This window comes from Sapajus apella, unplaced genomic scaffold (assembly GCF_009761245.1).
Source record: "Sapajus apella isolate SASKATOON/1434 unplaced genomic scaffold, GSC_monkey_1.0 scaffold28, whole genome shotgun sequence".
In the NCBI taxonomy this organism is placed as follows: domain Eukaryota; kingdom Metazoa; phylum Chordata; class Mammalia; order Primates; family Cebidae; genus Sapajus; species Sapajus apella.
Window position 1 is genome coordinate 20,629,889 of NW_022436968.1, and position 23,562 is coordinate 20,653,450.

General features: G+C 36.0%; 1 protein-coding gene across 2 annotated transcripts in view; it reads left to right on the forward strand.

Annotated features, from left to right (window-relative positions):
• Positions 1-22,644, forward strand: part of OLA1 (Obg like ATPase 1) — a 174,435-nt gene extending 151,791 nt beyond the window's left edge. For both annotated transcript variants that reach the window (XM_032292921.1, XM_032292920.1), the window contains 4 exons: positions 15,691-15,831; positions 16,505-16,601; positions 18,666-18,788; positions 22,135-22,644. In XM_032292921.1, coding sequence (XP_032148812.1) covers positions 15,691-15,831; positions 16,505-16,601; positions 18,666-18,788; positions 22,135-22,236 — 463 coding nt within the window. In that variant the 3' untranslated portion in view covers positions 22,237-22,644. The remainder of the gene's footprint in view (positions 1-15,690; positions 15,832-16,504; positions 16,602-18,665; positions 18,789-22,134) is intronic.
• Positions 22,645-23,562: the final 918 nt, after the last annotated feature.

Sequence of the window (23,562 nt, forward strand, 5' to 3'; positions counted from 1 at the left end):
GGAAATTGTGATCTGAACATTGTGGAAGCCATTCTTCACTTTATAAATAATAATAATAGCAAATACATATTGATCGCTTACTTTGTATCAGATACCATGCTAAACATTTTATGTGTACTTCCTCATTTAATCTTCATCATAACCCTCTGAAGTAGCTAATATTATTACCTCCATTTATAGGTGAGAAAACTGAGAGCGTAGAAAGTTCCATGGCAGGGCCAGTACCCCCCTTGTCTGGCCCCAGTGTTCTATAGCCATATTCTATACTACCTCCTTTGTGAACAGGTTGCTTGTGGGAGTCCTTTAATTATAGGATTTCTTTAATTAAAATAAATTAACTTTTGTATTTTATTGACAAAAGTTACTTTTATAAAACTATAAGCTATGAAGCCAACTACAAATTTTGGTGGATATGATTCTACTCACACATTTCCCAATCCTTCCTTTTCTCATGTCAGAATATTCCATTAAGCCGGTTGGCACTTTGTATAAGACTGTAAACACCAAATTATGTTAAAATAAACATTTCTTTAAGAGAGAATAAGACTTTCACAAGCAGCTGAAAGTTTTGCCACAGGTTGCATGCATACCACTAGTAGGGAAAAGTATATAGAGTAAATGTTTTTACCAAGATATTTCATTTCTCATCTAACTTGGTTTCACTAAAAATATATGTCAATAGGAGTTATTTCTCGTGCCTATTTGTAGCTATACAGTTGAAACTTCGTAACTATTAAAATTTGACTAAAAGCCACCACTCCTTTTTTAGTGCTGCTTGTTTCTCCCCTGCATTCAAATTCCTTTTCTCTAAAGATCCAGAAACAGTAACTTCCCATTTTTTACACTGACTGTTTGCCTTGGTTTTGTATCCCTCTATGTCTACTCCTTTATGAAACTACATATACCACACATGGTAAACAGTGAGAGGATTTGGGTAAATGGGATCATGGAATGGACTCTTTTATTAGAATAAGGAGAATAGAATAATTCATCCTCCAGAGGATGAATTAAGAACAATTTCAGGAAGAAGGATCCACTTGGGAAAGGATGTCTGTGCAAATGGGTACTGTCATACACATCCACATTTATCTTTCCCTTGCCAGTGTCTTACTTTTTTTTTTGAGACAGTCTTGCTGTGTCACCCAGGGTGGAATGCAATGGTGCAATCTCGGCTTTCTGCAACCTCCACCACCCAGATTCTCAATGCCTCAGCCTCCCAAGTAGCTAGGATTACAGGCTGGTCTCAAACTCCTGGCCTCAAGTGATCTACCCACCTTGGCCTCCTAAAGTGCTGGGATTACAGGCATGAGCCACAGCACCCAGCCAAAAGTTCCTTACTTTCTTACTGGCCCCACAGAATCCCAGTTCTGTTATAAACAAAAACCTTTGCTTTTCTGCTTTTCTTATTCTAATTAAATTTCACCTGAAAAAATGTTTTATGTATGTAACTGAGAAGACTATTAAATATATTACTTTCCTTTCCCATCCCCTAAACTTTTTTTTTTCTTTTTCTGAGATGGAGTCTCACTCTGTAGCGAGGCTGGAGTGCAGTGGCACGATCTCGGCTCGCTGCAACCTCTACCTCCCAGGTTCAAGCGATTCTCCTGTCTCAGCCTGCCGAGTAGCTGGGATTACAGGCACCCATCATCACACCTGGCTAATTTTTGTATTTTTAGTGGAGACGGGGTTTCACCATGTTGGCCAGGATGGTATCGATCTCTTGACCTCGTGATCTGCCTGCCTCGGCCTCCCAAAGTGCTGGGATTACAGGGGTGAGCCACCACGCCCGGCCGCTCCTTTTTCAAAGTTGCATTCTCAAGATCCAACATAATGCTTATTAATACACATAGTTACTTAAATGTATTTTTGCAGTCATTGTGCTTGAATTTTTTCCCTTCCAGTTACCTCTCTATCTATAAAGATTTGGTTAGGCAAGCCTTCTTAGAAGTAAAGACCTGATTTTTGAAAAGAGCTCCCATTCTTTACTTACAGGCAATATAACAGTATTTTTAACTCTATGGTAACTATGGAGAATGACCCACTCACTGACAGCAGACAGTTAAGATTGGGGCTACTGTGTGAAGTCCTCCTACATTCGAGGGATTTTAATCCTAACATCCACCTGTGAGGGTAGGTATTATTTTTGTTACAAGTGATTAAACTGAGGCTGGGGAGGCTTAAATGGCTTTCCCAGGATCTTATACCTAGTATGTAATTGAGCTGTAATTTGAGTTGATACTTAAAATCTCTGCTTTTTCTGCTGGCCCATACTATTTCCGAAGGAAGGTCAGACATCATATGATCATATGTGGGGAATATTCGAATTTCTGTTTTTTAATCTTTAGAGTAGTTCTCAGTTTAGTTTTGGGGTTTTATTTTTTAGGTATAATTAACATACACAGAATTCTCCCTTTAAAGTACACAGTTCAGTGGTTTTTAGTGTATTCACATTGTTGTGTTGCTATCATCACTAATTCCAGAACATTTTCATCCCCCGCAAAGAAACCCCTGCCCATTAACAAGCATTTCCCATTGCCTCCCCACCTAATCCCCAGTAACCACTAACCTACTTTCAGTTTCTTTGGATTTGCCTATTGAGACTATTTCACATAAATTGAATCATACAATATGTGGCCTTTTGTGTCTAGCATAGTGTTTTCAATGTTCGCTCATGTTGTAGTGTGTATCAGTACCTCATTTCTTTTTATTGCTGAATAATATTCTGTTGTATGGATATACTACTTATAGTCTTCTTATTAGTCATCCTAGTAGATGTGAAGTGTTGTCTCATTGTGGTTTTGATTTGACTAATGATGAACATTTTTTATCATGTTTATTGCTTTATTATTGCTATATAATGTTATGTTTTTCTCCAGGGAGACCTGTCCATTCAAATTATTTGCCTATTTTTAAACTTAATTTCTATCTTTTTATTTGTTGAGTTTTAAGAGTTCTTTATATATTCTGGATACTGGACCCCTGTCATGTGTATGATTTCCAAATATTTTATCCCATCCTATGGACTGCCTTTTTACTTTCTTGATAGCGTCTTTTGTTACATAAACTTTTTACTTTTTAACATTTAGGTCTTACATTTAGGTCTTTGGTCCATTTTAATTTTTGTATGTAGATATCCAGTTGTCTGAGCACCATTTGTTGACTCTTCTTTACCCATTGAATTGTTTTGGTGCCCTTGTCAAAAATCAATTAACCATAAATAAACTTTACAACAAACAACACACCCAATTAAAAACATGAGCAAAGACTTGAGTAGACATTTCTCCAAAGAAGATATACAAATGGCCAACAAGCATGAAAAGATGCACAACATCACTAATCAGAGAAATGCAAATCAAAACCACAATGAGATATCATCCCACACCCATTAGGAGGCCACTGTCAAAAAAAAAAAAAACCCAGCAATTAACAAGTGCTGGCAAAGATGTGGGGAAATTAGGACCCTTATGCAGTACTGGTAGGACTGTAAAATGTGATGTAGCCACTATGGAAAACAGTTTGATGGTTCCTCAAAAAGCTAAACTTAGAATTACTGTGTGATCCGGCAAACCCACATCTGGTTAAATATCCTAAAGAATTGAAAGCAGGGTCTTGAAGAGATGTTTGCACACCCATGTTCATTACAGCATTATTTGCAATAGCTAGAGATAGAAGCAACCCAAATATCTATCAGTAAGTGAATGGATAAAGAAAATGCAGCATACATAGGCATACAAACAATAGAATGTTTTTCAGCCATAGAATTAAGGAAATCCTGTTACATGCTAAAACATGGATGAACCTTGAGGACATTATGCTAACTGAAATAAGCTAGTCACAAAAAGACAAATACTATATGATTCTACTTATGTGCAATTTCTAAAGTAATCAAACTCATAAAAACAGAAGTTGAATAGTCATTGCCATGGAAACAGGAAGGTGTTATTCAATGGGTATAGAGTTTTAGATATGCAAGATGAAAAAGTTCTGGAGGGCTGTTGCACAACAATGTAAATATAGTTAATACTAATGAACTGTATATGTGGTAAATTTACAAGTGTTAAGATTGTAAATGTTATGTTGTGTGTTCTTTACCACAATTTTTTTAAAAAAAGCAGTTGACCGTAAGTGTATAGATTTATTTCTGGACTCCCAGTTCTCTTCCACTGATCTTTACATCTAGCCTCGTGCAGTGCTGCATAGTCTTGAGTACTATAGTTATCTAGTAAGTTTTGAATGAGGGAAGGCTAAGTTCTGCAACTTTGTTTTTTTTCAGGATTGTTTTGGGTATTCTTGGCCCTTGCATTTTCATGTGAATTTTAGGATTGACTTGTTAATTTCTGGTGGGGGGTGGGGAGCCAGAATTTTGATAAGAATAGCATTGAATCTGTTTGCGGAATATCGCCATGTTAATATTAAGTCATTCAGTTTACTCACATGGATGTCTCTATTTACTTAGCTCTCTAATCTCTTGCAGTAAATGCTTTGCAGTTTTCCATGTAAAAGTCTTACACTTCTTTTGTTAAATATATTTCTTTCTCAGTTTAGTTTATATCATTTATAGACTCTTCATCAGTTTTAGCCAATCTCAGAAAGACTCTACTGACGTTTTTGTTTTCTTTACGTAGTATTTCTTTCTTATATACCACTGTGTCACACATGCTGTGATGTGGGCCCTCTCTCCTCACATGGACACACTTACTCTATTCTCAGCATCCTCTCCTCATCTCTCCCAAGATATCAGAAGAAGTCTTTTGACTTTCTTCATCCTCATAAATAGTTTGGATATGGAAGCTCCATCTCTGATACTACCACATTCCAAGAAAATGATATCTAGTGGTTGTTAAATCAAGATTTGTGGCTCTCCCTATAAACTTATATTTTGATCATAAACTACATCAACCTATTGTTGTTGCCCTCTTTAAACAAAAATGGAAAAGAGACATCGTCTATCCTGGGGCCTCATGGCCAGAAGTAATTTTATCTCGTATATAGGAACATAACATAAGGTTGGAAAATTTTCTAGCAGCTAACAGAGTTTCATAGTCTCTAGATATAAATATTGGCCTCATATCTCATGACAACTATAATTACAGAATGTTTCTATGTGTGCTGTTTACAACCAGAATATAAAATTACAAAGAATAAATACAGATTAAAAAATAGTGACTTCCAGACGTCTGAGTAAAAAATGTTGTAAGAGTTAAAATGCAAATTCCTTGCTTCTAGAGATCATAAATTTAGCTGTTTTTTTGTTGGCGATGGTGGTATTTGGTTGGTTGGTTGGTTGGTTGGTTGGTGGTTTTTTGTTTTTTGTTTTTGAGAAGAGGTTTTCCTCTGTTGCCCGGTCTGTAGTGCAGTGCAGTGGTGCAATCATGGGTCACTGCAGCCTCTCCTGGGCTCAAGTGATTCTCCCACCTCAACCTCCTGAGTGGCTGGGACTATAGGTATGCACCATCATGCCTGGCTAATTTTTTTATTATTCATGGAGATGGCATCTCACTATGTTGCTCAGGCTATTCTCCAATTCCTCGATCCAAGCCCACCAAATTTCCAAATTGTTGGAATTACAGGCATGAGCCATTGCACCCAGTCAATTTAGTTTTATTTTTTTTTGTAAAGCCTGGATTCACAGGTTGTTCACAAACTATATTTTGAGAAACACTGCTTTAATGTTTCAAAAATGTAACCTGCTGGAGGCCACTTAGTATGAACACAAATCTTAGTAGCCTTGAGGCTAAGTAAGAAGCCTGAGATTTGGGAATGATTTAAAAGTTTGAGGTGCTTGTTTTGTACATTCACAATGAACCTTGAGGTGGTTAGCAGCTTGATGGTTCAGACTTGAATTGTAGTAGGTCAAGCCACAGATATAACCTGGGAATGAAAATAACCCTACTGTACCATGTTTTTGAGACAGTCTAACTCTGTCACCCAGGCTGGAGTGCAGCGGTGCGATCACAACTCAGCACAATCTTGAACTCCTGGGCGCAGGTGATCCTCCCACCTCAGGCTCCTATGTAGCTGGGACTACAGGGGCATGCCACCATGCCTAATTTTTGTATTTTTTATAGAGACAGGGTTTCACCATGTTGCCCAGGCTGGCCTCAAACTCCTGGGCTCAAATGATCTGCCTGCCTCAGCCTCCCAAAGAGCTGAGATTACAGGCGTGAGCCACCACCCAGACACCCAGCCCTAAATGTTCTTTTACCTAATCTTCTTTAGATTAAGTTTCAACTTCATTCATTCCTATTCATTGATCCACCCAATATTTATTGAGCAATTGCTTATGCCAGGCACTACTATAGGTGGTGATGGAGATACTGCGGTGTACAAAATATTCAAAAGTTCCTTGGCCTAATAACTGATCAGTTGGGTCCACTAATGCCAGATGGGAGACAATTAACATTAAGTACATAATATAATAAGTGCCGTGAATAAAAATAAGTCAATGTAAGGGAATAGAGACTGACAGAAAATGGAAAGGGAAAGGCTTTTTTTTGTTTGTTTTAAGACAGAGTCTAGCTCTGTCTCCCAGGCTAGAGTACAGTGACACGATCTTGGCTCATTGTAACCTCTGCCTCCCAGGTTCAAGCGATTCTTCTGCCTCAGCCTCCTGAGTAGCTGGGACTACAGGCATGCGCCAGCACGCCCAGCTCATTTTTGTATTTTTAGTAGAGATGGGGTTTCACTCTGTTGGCCTGTGACCACCAGGCTGGTTTCAAACTCCTGACCTCAGGTAATCTGTTCACCTCAGCCTCCCAAAGTGCTGGGATTACTGGCAGGAGCCACTGTGCCTGGCCACTATTTTTTTAAAGATGTTGAAAAGTAACATTTAAGCAGAAATCTGAATGAAGTACCTGAAGATTTCAGCACTTGTACTTGTTTAATTTCTGGCATGTGCCATAAAGTTACAGAATTTTCCATCTGAAAGACATAATTTCACCAGTGAACTTTAGAGTTGTTAAAAACAACAGAACTCTTCTTCAGATAAAATCTTACACAGAAGCCCAGCATATAAAAATGAAGCAGCTCTGGTGGAAATGCAAGAGTGGAAGATCCAAAACCTCTCTGTCCCTTCTTCCCTTGTTCTCCCTACCCTTTTTGTTCCTTCTACCTTGGGAAATCCTTTTACAGAACCCAGACAAGGTTGATAACTACTTACCTAGACCAGTTTGCAGATGAGTATATTAAAGCTAAGAGACGTTAAATAAACACCTGGAGATACTCAGCTAGTTACTAGCTGAAACTCTTTCCCCCGTATTATCCATTTAGAAAATGTTTGAGCATCCCCTATGTGCCAGGCATTGTGCTAGGAGGTTTCTGTAGATATAATAGAGAGTGAAGCCACAGTCCCTGACCTCAATAAACTTTTTCCTGATGTCCCTTAGCAGGCCCTCCCACAAACTCCATTGGCTTCTTTGACCAGAACTGGTTCACATGCCTCCCCAAACCATTTGCCAGCTGGAGAATGGGAAATTGTGATTAACTCAAACCAATGTTTTCTTTCCGCCTGTTTATTCATTGCAAAGAAGTTTTTTAAAGTAGAGCCTTTTTGTTAAACATTCTAATTTGCTTTAAGGTTGCCTGCTTGTTATAACACCTGTCATTTCAATTTTGTGAGAGCCTTCCAGTTATCACTAGTATCAGAAAGTTTGTTAATCCTCAAAACAGAAAGTCTGAAATCCAATTTTCATATGCTGTAAAAGGAATGACCATTTCTCTTTTAGAGAGATGGGGTCTTGCTATGTTGACCAGGCTGGTCTCAAACTCCTGGCCTCAAGCGATCCTCCTATCTCAACCTCCCAAAGTGCTGGGGTTACAGGCATGAGCCACCATACCCAGCTCCCAGGAATCACCATTTCTCTGAAATTTCTTTTCTTGCACATAACACACACATGCTGCCTTATTATAGTGACTAAAAGGAATGGAGTTTTTCAGCCAGTGGTTCTGTGAGGTTTTCATAGGGAACAGTTTGTAATATATCTATCACTTGACATAAATTTGGGTTTCACAGTCCTCTGTGCCAAAATCACTTCTTATATTCTGAATCTAGACTCCAAAGCTAACTTACTACAGATGCTTCTCCAGGTATTGACGCTTATTAGGATAAGAAAAGCATAATGTCTCCTTTTCTTTTTTTTCTTGAGACAGGGTCTCGCTCTGTCACACAGGCTGGAGTGCAGTAGCATGATCTCAGCGCACCGCAAGCTTCTCCTCCTGGGCTCAAACGATCCTCCCACCTCAGCCCTCCAAGTAGCTGGGACTACAGGCATGGGCCACTACACCTGGCTAATTTTTTATTTTTTGTAGAAACAGGGTTATGCCATGTTGCCTGGCTGGTCTCAAACTCATGAGCCCAAGCAATCTGCCTGCCAGATTACAGACATGAGCCACTGCACCTAGCCAATAATTAATGTTTCACAAAGTAAGACACTGTTGACCATAATAATTCTGTCTAAACTAGTTAATTATTTTTACTATGAATTTGAAACTTCTTCAACATTGCAGAGGATTCAGAGCAAACATTTTCCTTACACTTCCTGAAATTCTGGTGACATTTTCCTTTGCTGGTTTTGAACCTGGGAAATGTAAGCAGGACTTCTCCTATCATTTTCACTGTTTTCAGCTATCAGCAGTATAGGTTGTCAATATCTGCTTCTAGTTTATCAGTTGGTCTGCATAGTTATCTCAGACATTTCATACTCTTCAGTTCATGTTCAAAGTACTTTAGTGCTTCTGAAAGTTTAGCATACATATGAATGTCATCCAGGGAGCTTGTTAAAGTGCAGATTCTGATCTGAGGTGGGGTTCAAGATTCTGCATTTCTTTTTATTCTTTTTTGTTTTGTTCTGTTTCTTTTTGATGGGGTCTCACGCATTTGGCCAGGCAGGATCATAGCTCACCGTAGTCTCCAACTCCTGGGCTCAAGGGATCCTCCTTCCTCAGCCTCCCAAATAGCTAGACTATATGTGTGAACCACCATGACCAGCTAAGATTCCTGCACTTCTATCACACACTCAAGTGATGTGATCACACTTTGAGTAGCAAAGTTGTAATTTTGTTCTTCTGTACAGCTGCATGAAGCCAGACGAGAACATTAAAACTTAAAGTCTCTTACATGTATGGAAGATGGAACTTTATTTATTTATTTTTGAGACAGGGTCTCACTCTGTCACCCAGGCTGGAGTACATTTGTGTCACTGTAGCCTTGAACTCCTGGGCTCAAGCAGTCCTCCCGCCCTCATCCTCCTGAAGTGCTGGGATTACAGGCATGAGCCACCAAGCCCGGCCTTAGCTCTCTTTTAGAAGAGGAATTAGGCTTTCAAACATTAGTCAGTTAAACTAGAATCTGCTTTTTTGGTATTTCTTCTTTCTCCCTCTTATTTTCACCACAGGCTTCCCTAATAACCTCCATTCAGAGAATGTTTATAAGTAGAAATAAAATGAAAGTAAAGATGTATTTTAATACTTTTATTCAAAGAATTTTGAAGAGTTGAGAATTTTGGATTTTCTAGAGCTAAATTTTTGACTTTGAAAGAATATTATTTGTGACACATTTTAGTTTGTATATGGTTTGTGGTATTGATTTTAGTGTAGATTATAAACCTGTTATAACAGGTTGACAGGTTAATACTGTAAACTGACATTCATGTATAGTAATCATATTTGGAAAGTGGTAAAGAGGACTGTGATATCTTGAAGTCATTCTTTGGGACTCTGACCAGTTGTAATAGAAATGAGTGTAAACCCTCAACGGAGAAGGGTAGAAATGACCTCAGTGTTTAACAGAATCCCCTGAATTAATGGTACATCCATACCACAAACAACATGAGGGAGGTAGCTTAGTAAAGGCCAGCTCCTTAATGACTGAATGATGCTAAGTTACTCAGTTAACAGCCCTGAAGCCTCTTTGGTGTAAATTGCATCATTTTGTGTATATTGAGATATGGTTCTTGCCACCAGTTATATGCAATCAGAGAAGCAAGATATCACTGATGATTTTTTTTTAAAGTGAAGATATAAGTTCACACAGATAACTATATAAGGTGTTTGTAAGGTTCTAATAGTACCATATGTAACATTTTTAAAAAGATTCTAAGTATACTTTGATATCAAAAAATAAAATAATCAGCTTTGAAAACATCCTAATATATATCAACAAAGATGCCATAAATGGTAATATAACTTGGCTTTATTGTTGGATGGAGTATAAAGGATTTTCAGAAATTATAATCAGAATTTGAGTGGCTGGGAGTAGTTGAAAGGTTAAGGTGGGAAAAATAATACGATAAATTTCTTACTAACGTATGCTAGAGAAAATTATTTGAGGGTTGTGTTTTAAGTTGCAAGAATTTGGTTTTGCTTTGTATGCAAAATATAAAATAGCATTGTTGGGATTTCTCTGTTCCCTTTATAATGTGTGTAAAAATAATATGTCTGTATACCATATGTTTGAGTCAAAGTGTAAAATCTATTCCTTACTGGGGGGTGTGGGCAAAGAAAGTTTGAAAGCTATTGTATTAGAATGCTATAGAATGGACATGTAACTGTAGTATGAAGTGCCTCCCCTTAAGATGGTGAGCTGGGCCAATACAGGAAGCTTCCTTCTTTCTTGTTCATAATACATAGAAACCCCAGATACAATAACCAGAAAAAATTGGTATTGATGATGATGTGGTAGTTTTAGAATATACAATAGGACTTGAAAGCAAGAAAAGGCTCTCTAAGTGCCAGAAACAAGAAGGAATCTCAGCAACAGTAGAGAATGAAGCCACCAGTGCATGGCCTTCAGAGAAAATTCAGCTAATACAGCAGCTCCACTTATCTGCAGTTTCACTTTCTGCCAGTTCAGTTCCCATGGTCAACCACAGTCTGAAAATATTAAATGGGCAAAAATAACAATTTTTAGTGTTAAATTACACACGATTCTGAGTAGCTTGATGAAATCCTGAACCACCACCCCAAATGTGAATTGTACCTTTGTCCAGCATATCCCTGCTGTGGACGTTACCTGCCCGTTAGTTACTTGGTAGCCACCTTGGCTATCTAGACCATCAGGGTATCATGGTGCTTGTGTTCAAGTATCCCTTAATTTACTTAATAATGACCCCAAAGGCATTATTAAGTGTAGTGATGCTGGCAATTTGGATATGCCAAAGAGAAGCCATAAAGTGCTTCCTTTAAGTGAATATGTGGAAAGTTTTCAACTTCAGGAAAAAATATAGTAGATATAGGGTTTGGTACTGTCTGAGGGTTTAGGTATCCACTGAGGATCTTGAAACGTATCCCCATTGGAAAAGTGGGGGCTACTATATGTGGTTTAGAGGCTTTAGTGTCCCTATAGGAATAAGAGTCAAGGAACATGTTGAGGCTGTAGAAACTGGAGCAAGGCTCACTCATAAAGCCCAGAAGAAGCTTTCCTTTCCCTGACCAGATACTAGAAAAATACCTCTCACCCCTCCCAAACAAGGGAGGAAACTGTTATTCCCAGGAAATGAGAAACTGGACTGCACTGTAAGAAGCATTACCCATAACCTAGTGCAGAAACGCTAAGCCTAAAAACATATTAATAAAACTTCCCTGGATCCCAGGACCCTCCGTAGATCTCTCCCTAGAAGAAGTAACCACAAGACTACCCCATAGATACATCTCAACCCTGGGGACCACCACACTCCCTTGGGACATAACTACAGCTGCCAAAATGACCACACACACACACACACACACACACAAATATAGCACATATGCAGGAACCAACTGTCCTCAAAGATCATTAGCAGACGACAAGTGGGGACAGGAAGATTTGAGAGGGGAGTTATACCCAAGAAACTACAAGTCAAAGCACTCTGAAAACAACTTGTAAATTAATGTAGAAAGGGACAAAGGACATATTAAACAAGAGTAAAATGTTACCCAGTTAGAGCAAGTAGATTTGGAAGAAACAAATAGAATTTTTAGTAATAAAATTCATATCTGGGAAAAGAAACAGAAACAATGTAAATTAACCCTGGGAAAATCAAATTTTGGAATCTGGAATTTTAAGACTGGCTAAGAAAGTCAGATTATAAGACTAAAAGCAAATTTGAGACCTGATCTTTTGGAAATTTGATATTAACTTAATACTAATGGTCTCATTCTGCCAAAGAATCTGTAGACCAGCGGTCCTCAACCTTCATGACACCAGGGACTGGTTTCATGGAAGACCATTTTTCCATGGATGGGTGATGTCGGGGGTGGTTTTGGAATGAAACTGCTCCACTTCAGATCATCAGTTATTAGATGCTCGTAAGGAGCGCACAGTTTAGATCCCTCATATATGCAATTCACAACAGGGTTTGGGCTCCTATGAGAATATAATGCTGCTGCTGGTCTAACAGGAGGCAGGGCTCAGGTGGAAATGCTTATTCCCCGTTCACCTCCTGCTGTGCAGCCTGACTCCTAACAGGCCACGGTCCAGGGGTTGAGGACTCCTGCTGTAGACCACAACCTGCCAGTGTATCTCAAAGTATCATCCTTTAGTTTTAAGACTAGTTGTCTTTGTCCCCTTGCTGTGGTCTCACTACCAGGGAGAAAAACACAACTAATGGCATTCCCTCTTTCCATTTGTTACTTCTAAGACTTTGAGGAAATCACGTGTGGGTTTGGCTGCTTATGGGGAAGGATGGATCTCTTTGCAATAATCTGCTCAGACAGATTTTTGCAAAATGAAGTCTATGAAAGGCTTTACAGTTTAACTCTTTAGAAGAGTCTACTGTCTCTACTGTTCTTTTTCCTCTCACACACCATACAATTTGATATTCTTTGACAATATCGTCGTCATTATTTTGGTCACTAGCAATTGGATGACTTTCTTTAGACATTTGCTAACATTTGTACATAGAGATTATTATTCAGACACTTTGACAGAATGGCTTGGAATTGTTTTTCTAGTAGTGGTAATAAGCTCAACTTTAATTTTCTATAGCCCTCATGTGCCAATAGCACACATTTTTGAGATGACTAGCTATAGTTTGGGGTATGGTTTGTAGCAAGAGAATAGACATTTTTCTGCAAAAGGTAACTGGTCCCTATGGGGTTCAAACTTGTGATCTTGGCCTCATTATCACAGTTTTGTAACCATCAGACTTAATAGATACACCACATATATTTTAGTCTATAACCTTGACATCAAATGATATTTTTTAATTACCCTAGGTTTATTTCATAGATGTAATTAAAAATCACTTTGGGACATTTCTCACTTTTGTTTGATAGTAAAAGTCATAAAAGTAAAGCAGACAGCCAAAGAACCTAACTCACTTTTCATCTTCCCTGTGTTTTCTATGACAGTGAAAGTCACAAAAGTGAAGCTTGCAGGCAAAGAGCCTAACTCACTTTACGGGAGAGTGCCACGGTACCTTTTTCTTTTAGTGAGGCTATAGCAGGTCTGATGTCAGTCACTTTAGAGACCTTTAGACCTCAGTGCTCATTTACTGCTAAAATGTACCAGCTCTGCTTCTGCATTATGAAGATCATCTGTCAACACTTTGAGATATTCTCCTTTGTTATTAAGCTTGTGATGCTCTACACTGTCAGGTTTTTTGCCAATTATAGTTAAGGTACAATAGTGTATTCACCAGATCAAAGTCTCACATTGGCGGTAGAGGAATGATTTGTAAGTCTTTATTCATTTGAATTGTACAATAGAACACCTGAGGAATGCAAATAATCCCTCTGAGAACTCTGCAGGAAAGGCTGTTAAAATGACAGGGTAGGACTATTGTTATTCTGAATTGATGTGTTAGCTAAAGTAATTATTTATCTTGTTGTTTCATAACAGTTCTAGTTTTATTAGTTCTCTTGACCATATTTATGAAATAAAATATGTATGATATTTTTATATTATCCTTTTACAGGGGCTTGTTTTATTTCATTTTCATTGAATCTGTATTTGGTATGTGATCTGCTTTTTTAAAACTACATATTTGACTTTAACTTGTATAATAAAAGTATGTTACTAAACCATTGATGATAACATTTGAATATGGACTTTTGTTTGAATAGTGTAAGTCTGTGAAGTAACATAGAATACCATAATGTCATCGTAGACAGAAGTACCAATTTCAGTCCCTTCACCTTTTTTTTAACCTGTACTTCATAATTTTGGATAACAAAACATCTGGTTTGAATTTCATTTTAAAGGCAACATACTTTTTTTTTTTTTTTTTTTCCAAAATAAATCTTAGTGCTTGGTCCATTTCTTAGGATGTGAACAAAAGAAAAATACTATTATGAAGATTCAGAAACACAAATAACATAACATATTAAATAGGTAGTTTACCTTTGTATAGCAAACATATACAAACTGTTGTGTAGATTTCTTTTTTTTTCATTCCTTTCTCCATCCTAAATCTTTCTCCATGGGCCATGGTCTTAATTTTCTAATAACTCTGCTCCCTGCCATTGATGGATTTGTAATTTAGTTCTTGTTTTTCTTTTCCCCTAAAGTGGCATTTACATTAATTATTTAAAGGACTTCTGCCACAGCATTTTTCCATAATAACTATTAAAACCTTTGTCTAAATATAGCAGACTAGTGGAATTATGTAAGACTATAGCATAATTTTAATGAATATTTTAATGGAATGTACCGTCTCACACTAAACTCAGTACCAGATTCATAGGAATGTATGCTATGATTATCTGCGATGGAAAATTAATAATAGTAACTGTTAATTCTTTACTATTTGCAGGCTTTACTTTTCTGGGTTCTTTACAATATAATATGTACTATTATTATCTCTATTTTTATAAGTGAGGAAACCGAGGCTTAGAAAGGTTCAGTAATCTGCCCAGTAATAAAAAGCTGGGAAAGTGTTAGGATCTTAACCTAATTAGTACATTCACTACACTTATTTCATTTATGTTCTAATTACTACTTTGCCAAACACTCCATGCTTTGGAAAGAAAAAAAAATGACTCAATAATGTCTTTTCAGGTAACAACTAGGATCAGTTTCCTAACTGATTTGGCTTTCCAAATCCTTTGTGATTAAAGGAATTTATTTCCTCCGCAGTTGTATTATTCATGTTCTCATAAAAGTCAGGTTCATAAGAACTGCGTATGTGATCAACTATATTTATAAATCTGTATTTCTGCACATGCTTGTTTTGGCTAACGAAAATCTTCCTCAAAACCAGTGACCACTGTGAGTTCTGTTAGTCCATGAAGGAACTAAACCAGGCATATAGATATCTGGGTGGAACAAATTATTTACTTGTGAAGGGCTCTTCAGAATCAGCTGGTATTTTTAGGTATGATTCCTATACAAACAGAACTTTGTGTCTTCTCCTTTTAAAAATTTACTTTGTAAAATACGGAACACAAAAAAATTATAAAATGGAAGCTTTATTCAAGGGTACAGGTGTTAATACTGAACAATGTTAGTGTAACTAAAAAAAGTTTTTAAATATTTGTATAATAGTTCCCATAGATGATGTGCTAAAGTAAAACCAGGTTACAGTAAAATATTATGGCGTATACCTGAAGCAGTTGCTGCCTGTTAATGCCTTGACCTTGGAAAGCTATACACAAAAAGATGGCATCATAAAACCGTGCAATTCTTATGAATATGTATGTGCTACTTGATAATAATGAATGTGGTACAGTCATGCATGCACTACAAGATAATGTTGTGCCCTTTTTTGTCTACAGGTTGATAAAAATTAAAGAGTGGGTGGACAAGTATGACCCAGGTGCCTTGGTCATTCCTTTTAGTGGGGCCTTAGAACTCAAGTTGCAAGAATTGAGTGCTGAGGAGAGACAGAAGTATCTGGAAGCGAACATGACACAAAGGTTAATTAGCATTCATTTTCCCTACACTTTATTATCAACTATTTCCTTGCAGTAATTTAATTGCTTGCGCTGATAGAATAATAAATGACAGAGTAATTACCATTATAAAGAGGGAATCTTCTCCTTTCTTTACCATGAGACAGAGTGAAAAGATTTATTTTAAATTAAGTTTTTAACTGTCATCTGTCATCTCCGTACAGTGTTTTAATTATAACATAGGTATTAGTTATGTATATTTTTGAGGAGGAATGATCGCCAAAACTCTTTCGTCATGCTCAATGGGGGAGGGGAAAGGGCGAATCAGTTGCCGTAAATTTGTCTGAGTAACAGTAATATATTGTTTAAATATCAGATTTCAATCAAATTATTTTGCTTTTGTGGCCCAGTTCCTGAAAATAATTAATTTTGGATGAAAATAGTCGTAATTTTTCTTTTTTTAAACACTAAACAATTCAAAATAATATCTTCAGGCTAATACAATTAAAACCAATTTTAGAAGAGAGGTTTTTAAAAACAGTTCTTGCTTTCTGACCTCTTCAAGTATTATGAAAGATGAATGGTCATTTACTAATATCTTTAACATTTTCTGCTTGAAATGAATAATTTTAGCTCTATCCCAATTTCTAGCACAATCAACTTATATGTTGGGTGAATTTGTTTCATTTGATTTCAGTGCTTTGCCAAAGATCATTAAGGCTGGGTTTGCAGCACTCCAGCTAGAATACTTTTTCACTGCAGGCCCAGATGAAGTGCGTGCATGGACCATCAGGGTAAGATTCATACTTATTCATCAGCTATATCCAGTTCCACACTATTGAATTCAGATTGATATCACTGACTTTGAAGTTTGTCATGGTGGCGGTTAGCTAGTCATTACAGATGAGGTTTTTGTCCAGGATAACTTTAATTATTTGTGAGCTGCTGAACAGTGAAAGTGGAGCGGCATTGATTGAGGCAGGTAACAATTGATTCTGCCTATTACATAGTCTGAATTTCTTCATCCTGTAGAATCTGTCTACCCTCCTCCTGTGGTCAGAGATAAGACGCACCAGTATTGTGCTTGCTTAATCTGTGTGACTGGGTTTGTCTGCAGTGAAATTGATGTTGCTTTTCATTTTGTATTCGCTAAGTTTGTTTGGGTTGCGGGTGGTTCTTTCCTCCTTTGCTTTGCTCGGATTACATTTTCAGCAATAAAAGCAATATGACATCATTATGCTCTTCATAGATATACAGTTGGGCTCAAAAAGCTAAACTCAAAGTGTAATAATTCATGCCTTTTAAAATTTGAATTTGTAGAAATAATGTTTATTTTTAGTGTTATATGTTCAATCTTACTTCTTTAAAAATGTGATATGTATTTTAAAAATTGATGTATACTGAATGCGACCAGAGAGAATGACTAATTTATTCCCAGAGGACAATAGAAACTGAACTGTAATGGTTTGCTTTTAAATGTAAATATATTGTAACACAGTAGCTACTATTGAAAAATATTTTGAAATATATGTAATCCTAAATAGTGTGTTATAGAATATAAAAATAATGCCAGAACTTTTAGAAATGGTGTCTTATTCAGTCTTTTATTATGCTTTTTAAATATAGGCACACAATAAATTTTAGTGGTGCTTTGATTCCTGTTTTCAGTGACTACTGTAATTTATTGTTACATGTATTTTGATTTAATATGGATAGAAACATGGAGGCAGTTCAACATAATGTTAAATGCCTTGTGTGAATGTGAGATTTACTTTTATCTCCTCGCCCCTTTGTAAAAAAAATGTATGATTGACTTCTAACCAAGGTCCTTTTATATAGATTTAAAAAATAATGTCAAAGCAAATCCGAGTTGATAAACAAATTGCCAGGATTTATTTTTACTACGTATTTTAAGGATGTATTTGAAAGCCTTAAAACTTTCTACCTTAAGTATGTGGAGGTAGAAAAGATCACATGCCCTGGGCTTGAAAATGTGAAAGCTGGTTTATCTTAAGACTGATTATAAGTATTCATGATTTAATGTGCTAAGATATTTAGTCAGGTAAGCATCAGTGAGTAGCCATATTAACCCAATACATCTTTTATTGTAAAAACTGTGCTTTCTAGTGTCAGACTCCTTATCACTTTAACATGCTTTATTAAGCACCCTTTAGGTCATTGTTATTTCTCAAATTTCTTTCCATGGTTATGTGTGTGTGGAATATATATCCTTGTAATATAACATATGGGGTAATTATAAGACATTTCTTTTCCTATATCAACTTGAATTTCCTTCATGATGGTTAGAGGCAGGGAATATTGTACAAAATGTTTAAAATTTTTATTATCAAAATTTTTTGAGAGTTTCACAGTTATTTGCTGAACATAGATTTCCAACATGATTTGTTAGAAATGTCTTTAAAATGTCCCTTTGTATATTGATTTTTATATGTTCTTTAGATGAGCTGAAATTTTGAGGGCTTTTTATCTTTTTAAAACCTTTGATAATTCAGCTTGAAAGTTACTTAAAAATCTATTTTTTTTCCACTGTGAAGAATAGAAAATCGAAATGAAACCTACACCAAAACCAGACAACTGCTTCTAAATCAATAAAACTGTGGATGACTGTTAGGAAAAACAAAGCTACATTTCTTTAATATCTACTGATTTATCTGTGCTAAATCTGCTGCACGGATACTACCCAGTGTTGAAAATGTACTAATTGTATACCTGGCATCTTAACAGATATTAAACTAAGTTTTAGTTGAGCCCAACTGCGGATCAGAGAAAAGAAACTCTATGCTTAACAATCAATCATCTTAAATGCAATTAGTTTTCTCTGGTCTTTCTTTTCAAAGAAAGGGACTAAGGCTCCTCAGGCTGCAGGAAAGATCCACACAGATTTTGAAAAGGGATTCATTATGGCTGAAGTAATGAAATATGAAGATTTTAAAGAGGAAGGTTCTGAAAATGCAGTCAAGGTAAAGAATTATTTTTATTTTTGTATTTCACAATGTTTCCACTGATGTGAAGATATTCATGAAAAAAATGGATGATACTTATCTTTTAAACTGAGTGTAGTCTAAAATAAAGTAATAAGATGATCAGCATTTAGTGTTACTGTGAACTGACTTAAGAGCTTTAGACATTTACATACTTTCAGATCATTTTAAAAATGTGTGAATTGTGAGTTTCGTGGACATTTTTTCTATAATTGAAAATAAAAATAAATTAGTTTTAAGTAATTGTAAATAATTTCAAAGATTTTGTTCACTGATGGCCAATGAAAAATTATGCTTAATGATATTTGAATATCTGAAGTATAATATACATGCTTATGATTACTTCAAGAATAGAGATAGAAACTTAGTTAAATAAAAACTGTTCTTTCTAAAACTTCATGGTTTTACTTGTTTGTTGTTTAAAGATACTTGGGGATTTGATTTGCTTTCTCAACACTAGAGGGCAGGTCCAAAATTGTGCTTTCTTTTAGCTAATAAGGATAATTTGGTTTGCAGACACTAATAGTGAGGCAGTTTTATACATGAGTAGTAGATGATTTTTTAAAATGTAAATTCTGTTGCAAAATTAATTTTATTTGATTTATGAGATGTTAGAGAAATCTAGCAATCTCTAATATAGATAGATTAGCTGATTAAACTGACATTGTAGGAAGGTTCTTTAATTTAATATTTGAAGACTACCACAGTAAATGTTATGGAATTTAAAGAAGATTCTTATGTTTACTATTTCATAAGTTAAAATGAATACAGAAAAGTTTATTTCAGGTTTAGTTTATTTTCATTGGTATCATTGGAAAGGTCATACTGAACATCAGGACTTTAATAGAACTCTTGGAACACCAGGAAGAGCAGGGGGAAAATTTTGTTGCAATTGGTACAATGTTGAATGACAGCCATTTTGTTTTTTTTAAAGAGTGGTAGGAGTAGTAGTTTACAAGTAAACACACTTGTTAATTTTTCAGTGGTGACATCTGTATAGATATAGGTAGGTATGGAAATACTGAGATTGAACTGTGTCAGGAATACTAATTAGGCTTGAGCAGAAATCTCAGACTATTTGTCAATGTGCTACATCATGTTGGCATATCTATTTTTTATAAGGAATATAAAAATGAGGATATTTTCTATTACTAGAATTCAGAGATCAGATACTTCTTTTTTATACTCTTAAAATGATAAGCTTGTTTACCAATCCTTAGTAGATCTATGTTGTAATAAGCTTGATAGATGAATTGTAAATATTTCCTTTAACAATTGAGAGAATCTTTATAATAGCCAATAAAATAATATTTCCTGCTTGTAAGACTACCACTAACTGGCAGCTTTTATACTATAAATTGGAAAACGTTGACTCTGACATTTTCACCTAGGATGCCATTAAATATTTTATGTGGTTTCAACCTCCAAAACTAATATTTCAAAATTTGAAGTCCAAGTAAAGTGAAGCATTTATAAATCGCTCTATGTTTCCTTATTCAAAAATTGTTTTCTTGCAGATTATCAAGTAGGCTTTAGGTTTGAGAGCAAGATTGTGTATATGTGTATGTATGTATGTATATGTATTTCTAACACCAGTGCAGCATAACTAATTTAATGCCAGTGCTATGAACTATATACTGAATAGCTCTGTGTGGGCTTTGTAGTCTACAGGGATATCACATTATTAGCAATCATATCTGCTTAGGCAAAGCTGGCTTCTACAGATGGCTGCTTTCAAGTGCAAATGAACTGGTTAGACGTGTCTTGTTTAATACATACTCAAGATTCACAAACGGGTATTGATTTTTTTTTTCAACCAGTGTTTCTGATAGCAGTGGAAATGGATTAAATGGTCTCTAGAGAATTTAAAGGAACATTGTCACTTTTAATTAATAGTAAACTTGAGTGGTAACAAAGTATATAAACTTACATTAATATGTCATGTCAATATGTACTTGATTTAGATTGTCTATATAGTTTTATAACAGTTGGCTATAGATTCTAGAATTAAGTAGCTTATGGCCTTCAATACACTGCATGTCTTTATAAAAGTCATGTGAATATGTGTGTTTATATACATGTGTATATGTGTGTGTGTGTGTATACATGTTTGTATGCCTTTTAGCATGTAGGGTACATTGGCTTTTTTAAAATAAGCTTTATATATTCTTCATATATTTTATATTCTGTTAAAATCAGGACGGTTTTATACAGTCTAGATAATTGAAAATATGCTTACTAGGGCTCTGCAATCTGGTTTGTTGATTTTACCCTCAGTTGTATGATCTTTATTAGTGTTTTTGTTGCAGATTAGTATAATTTCACTTGGCTTTGAACATTCTTATCAATATCTTCAAAGAGAAGTACTAATCCTGTTGGGCAAATGTTTCTTCTCAATAAATTCTAACAGAAGGGAAATACCTTTGAGAATTTCTCCAAAAAGATCCTCAGGCTCTTATTGTTGAGGACTGGATGGTGGGGTCGTGTGGGACCATGTCACTGTGTGCAATGTTAAATGTGGGTGCTGCAGGGCCTGCTGTACTTAGGGTGAAGTAAAGTTCATGCCATGGACTAAACTTGGTTTTCTGGAACTGCTGCTTGTTTGTATTAAAATTACCAGCAGATTGCATGTCTGGATCTGCATACCAGCAGGTGGAATCAGTTGCTTTGCCAACTAATTTACAAGTGGAAGAAATATCTGTCTTTGCAACTGCAACCTGTTAGAGTCTCCTTGTAACTAAGGCCATTAGTTAGGAAACTTTATGATGAATTCTAGTACATACTTCTTTGTATAGACATCGTCAAGACTAAATTTTAGAAGCTACAAGGAAATAGTTCAGAATCTGTACACAATTGATCACAATTTTCCTTATACCAGCTATATTTCTGGCATCACCAGTGTCACCAAAGGATTTATTTAAGCAAATAAAGCAGCTTTTAACCAGTTATATAGTGTTATTCTTTCTGCCTGGTTTGATCTGTTTTGTTACAGTGACTTGCTGGATGTTTGCAGACACATCAGAAATGTACCATAAACAGCATGTAATGAAACTTAATGATATTGGTATAATTACATTTATGTACCAACAATTTAGTGGAGAATACATTATGATTATGTATATATGGAAAATCTAGTTCTGCCCAAATCAAGATACTTTGCTTCTCTCCAAGTCTAGTTTTGAACTTGTATGCCTTCCTATATTTCATTTTTTCTTTTTTTATATGACCCAAGTAGTGTAACACTTTTTATATCTGCTGCCACCATTTACCCTGTGTGTTTAGTTGTAAAATAATAACCCATTTCCTCTATATTTTCTGTTTGCAGGCTGCTGGAAAGTACAGACAACAAGGCAGAAATTATATTGTTGAAGATGGAGATATTATCTTCTTCAAATTTAACACACCTCAACAACCGAAGAAGAAATAAAATGTAGTTATTGCTCAGATAAACATACAATTTCCAAAAGGCATATGATTTTTTTTTAATTAAAATTTCTGAAAACCGATGGGACAAATAAAGTTGGGGAGATGGGAATCTTTGACAAACTATTTTCATTTGTTTTAACATTAAAATACTGTGTACCTCCAGTGAAATGCAAGTTCACTAAATGTGAACAGCTTTGCTTTTCACGTGATTAAGACCCTACTCCAAATTGTAGAAGCTTTTCAGGAACCATATTACTCTCATGATACTTCATTAATCTCCATCATGTATGCCAAGCCTGACACATTTGACAGTGAGGACAATGTGGCTTGCTCCTTTTTGAATCTACAGATAATGCATGTTTTACAGTACTCCAGATGTCTACACTCAATAAAACATTTGACAAAACCAGCCTTGGTGTGTTTGGGGATGTCTGTATTGACTGACTGTGGTGTGCTGAATGCGATACGGCACCTGGTGGTTGCTGATTACAGAATTTTAAGGCGTGTGTATGACACAGTAACTGGCAGTGTGGGGCAGCTGCAATTGTATCTTAAAAGTGAGTCTTTCATGGGAATCAGAAGAATAGTATTCCAGGGATTTGTCTCTAAAAATTAATTAATTTATGGATCAACATTTATTGAAAGATGATAGCAATGATATTACAAGGGATATGAGATAGGTGACTCTGACCACAAAGAAGAAAATTCAAAAATTAAGGAATTTTGTTTGTTATTGTTGTTCTGACCATACTGAAAAGAGGTTCACTTTTAATTTCTCCTTTGAAATTATTAAATTGTGAGAACTGACCCATTGATATCTGGTGGATTATGTTTGGCTTCAATTCAGCAATGTGTATAAAAGTTCATACACTGATTTTGAAATACTAAGATCAGACTTTGAAAATTTTTAAGGCCGGGCGCGGTGGCTCAAGCCTGTAATCCCAGCACTTTGAGAGGCCGAGGCGGGTGGATCACGAGGTCAAGAGATCGAGACCATGCTGGTCAACATGGTGAAACCCCGTCTCTACTAAAAATACAAAAAATTAGCTGGGCATGGTGGCGCGTACCCGTAATCCCAGCTACTCAGGAGGCTGAGGCAGGAGAATTGCCTGAACCCAGGAGGCGGAGGTTGCGGTGAGCCGAGATCGCGCCATTGTACTCCAGCCTGGGTAACAAGAGTGAAACTCCGTCTCAAAAAAAAAAAGAAAAGAAAAGAAAATTTTTAAAATTATTTTTTTCTTACCCTTCAGATATTTTAGAGCAGCTGAAGTTGTAGTATGTTTAACCTAAGCACTTCTTAATATCATAGCAGAAAATTCCAAAAGAA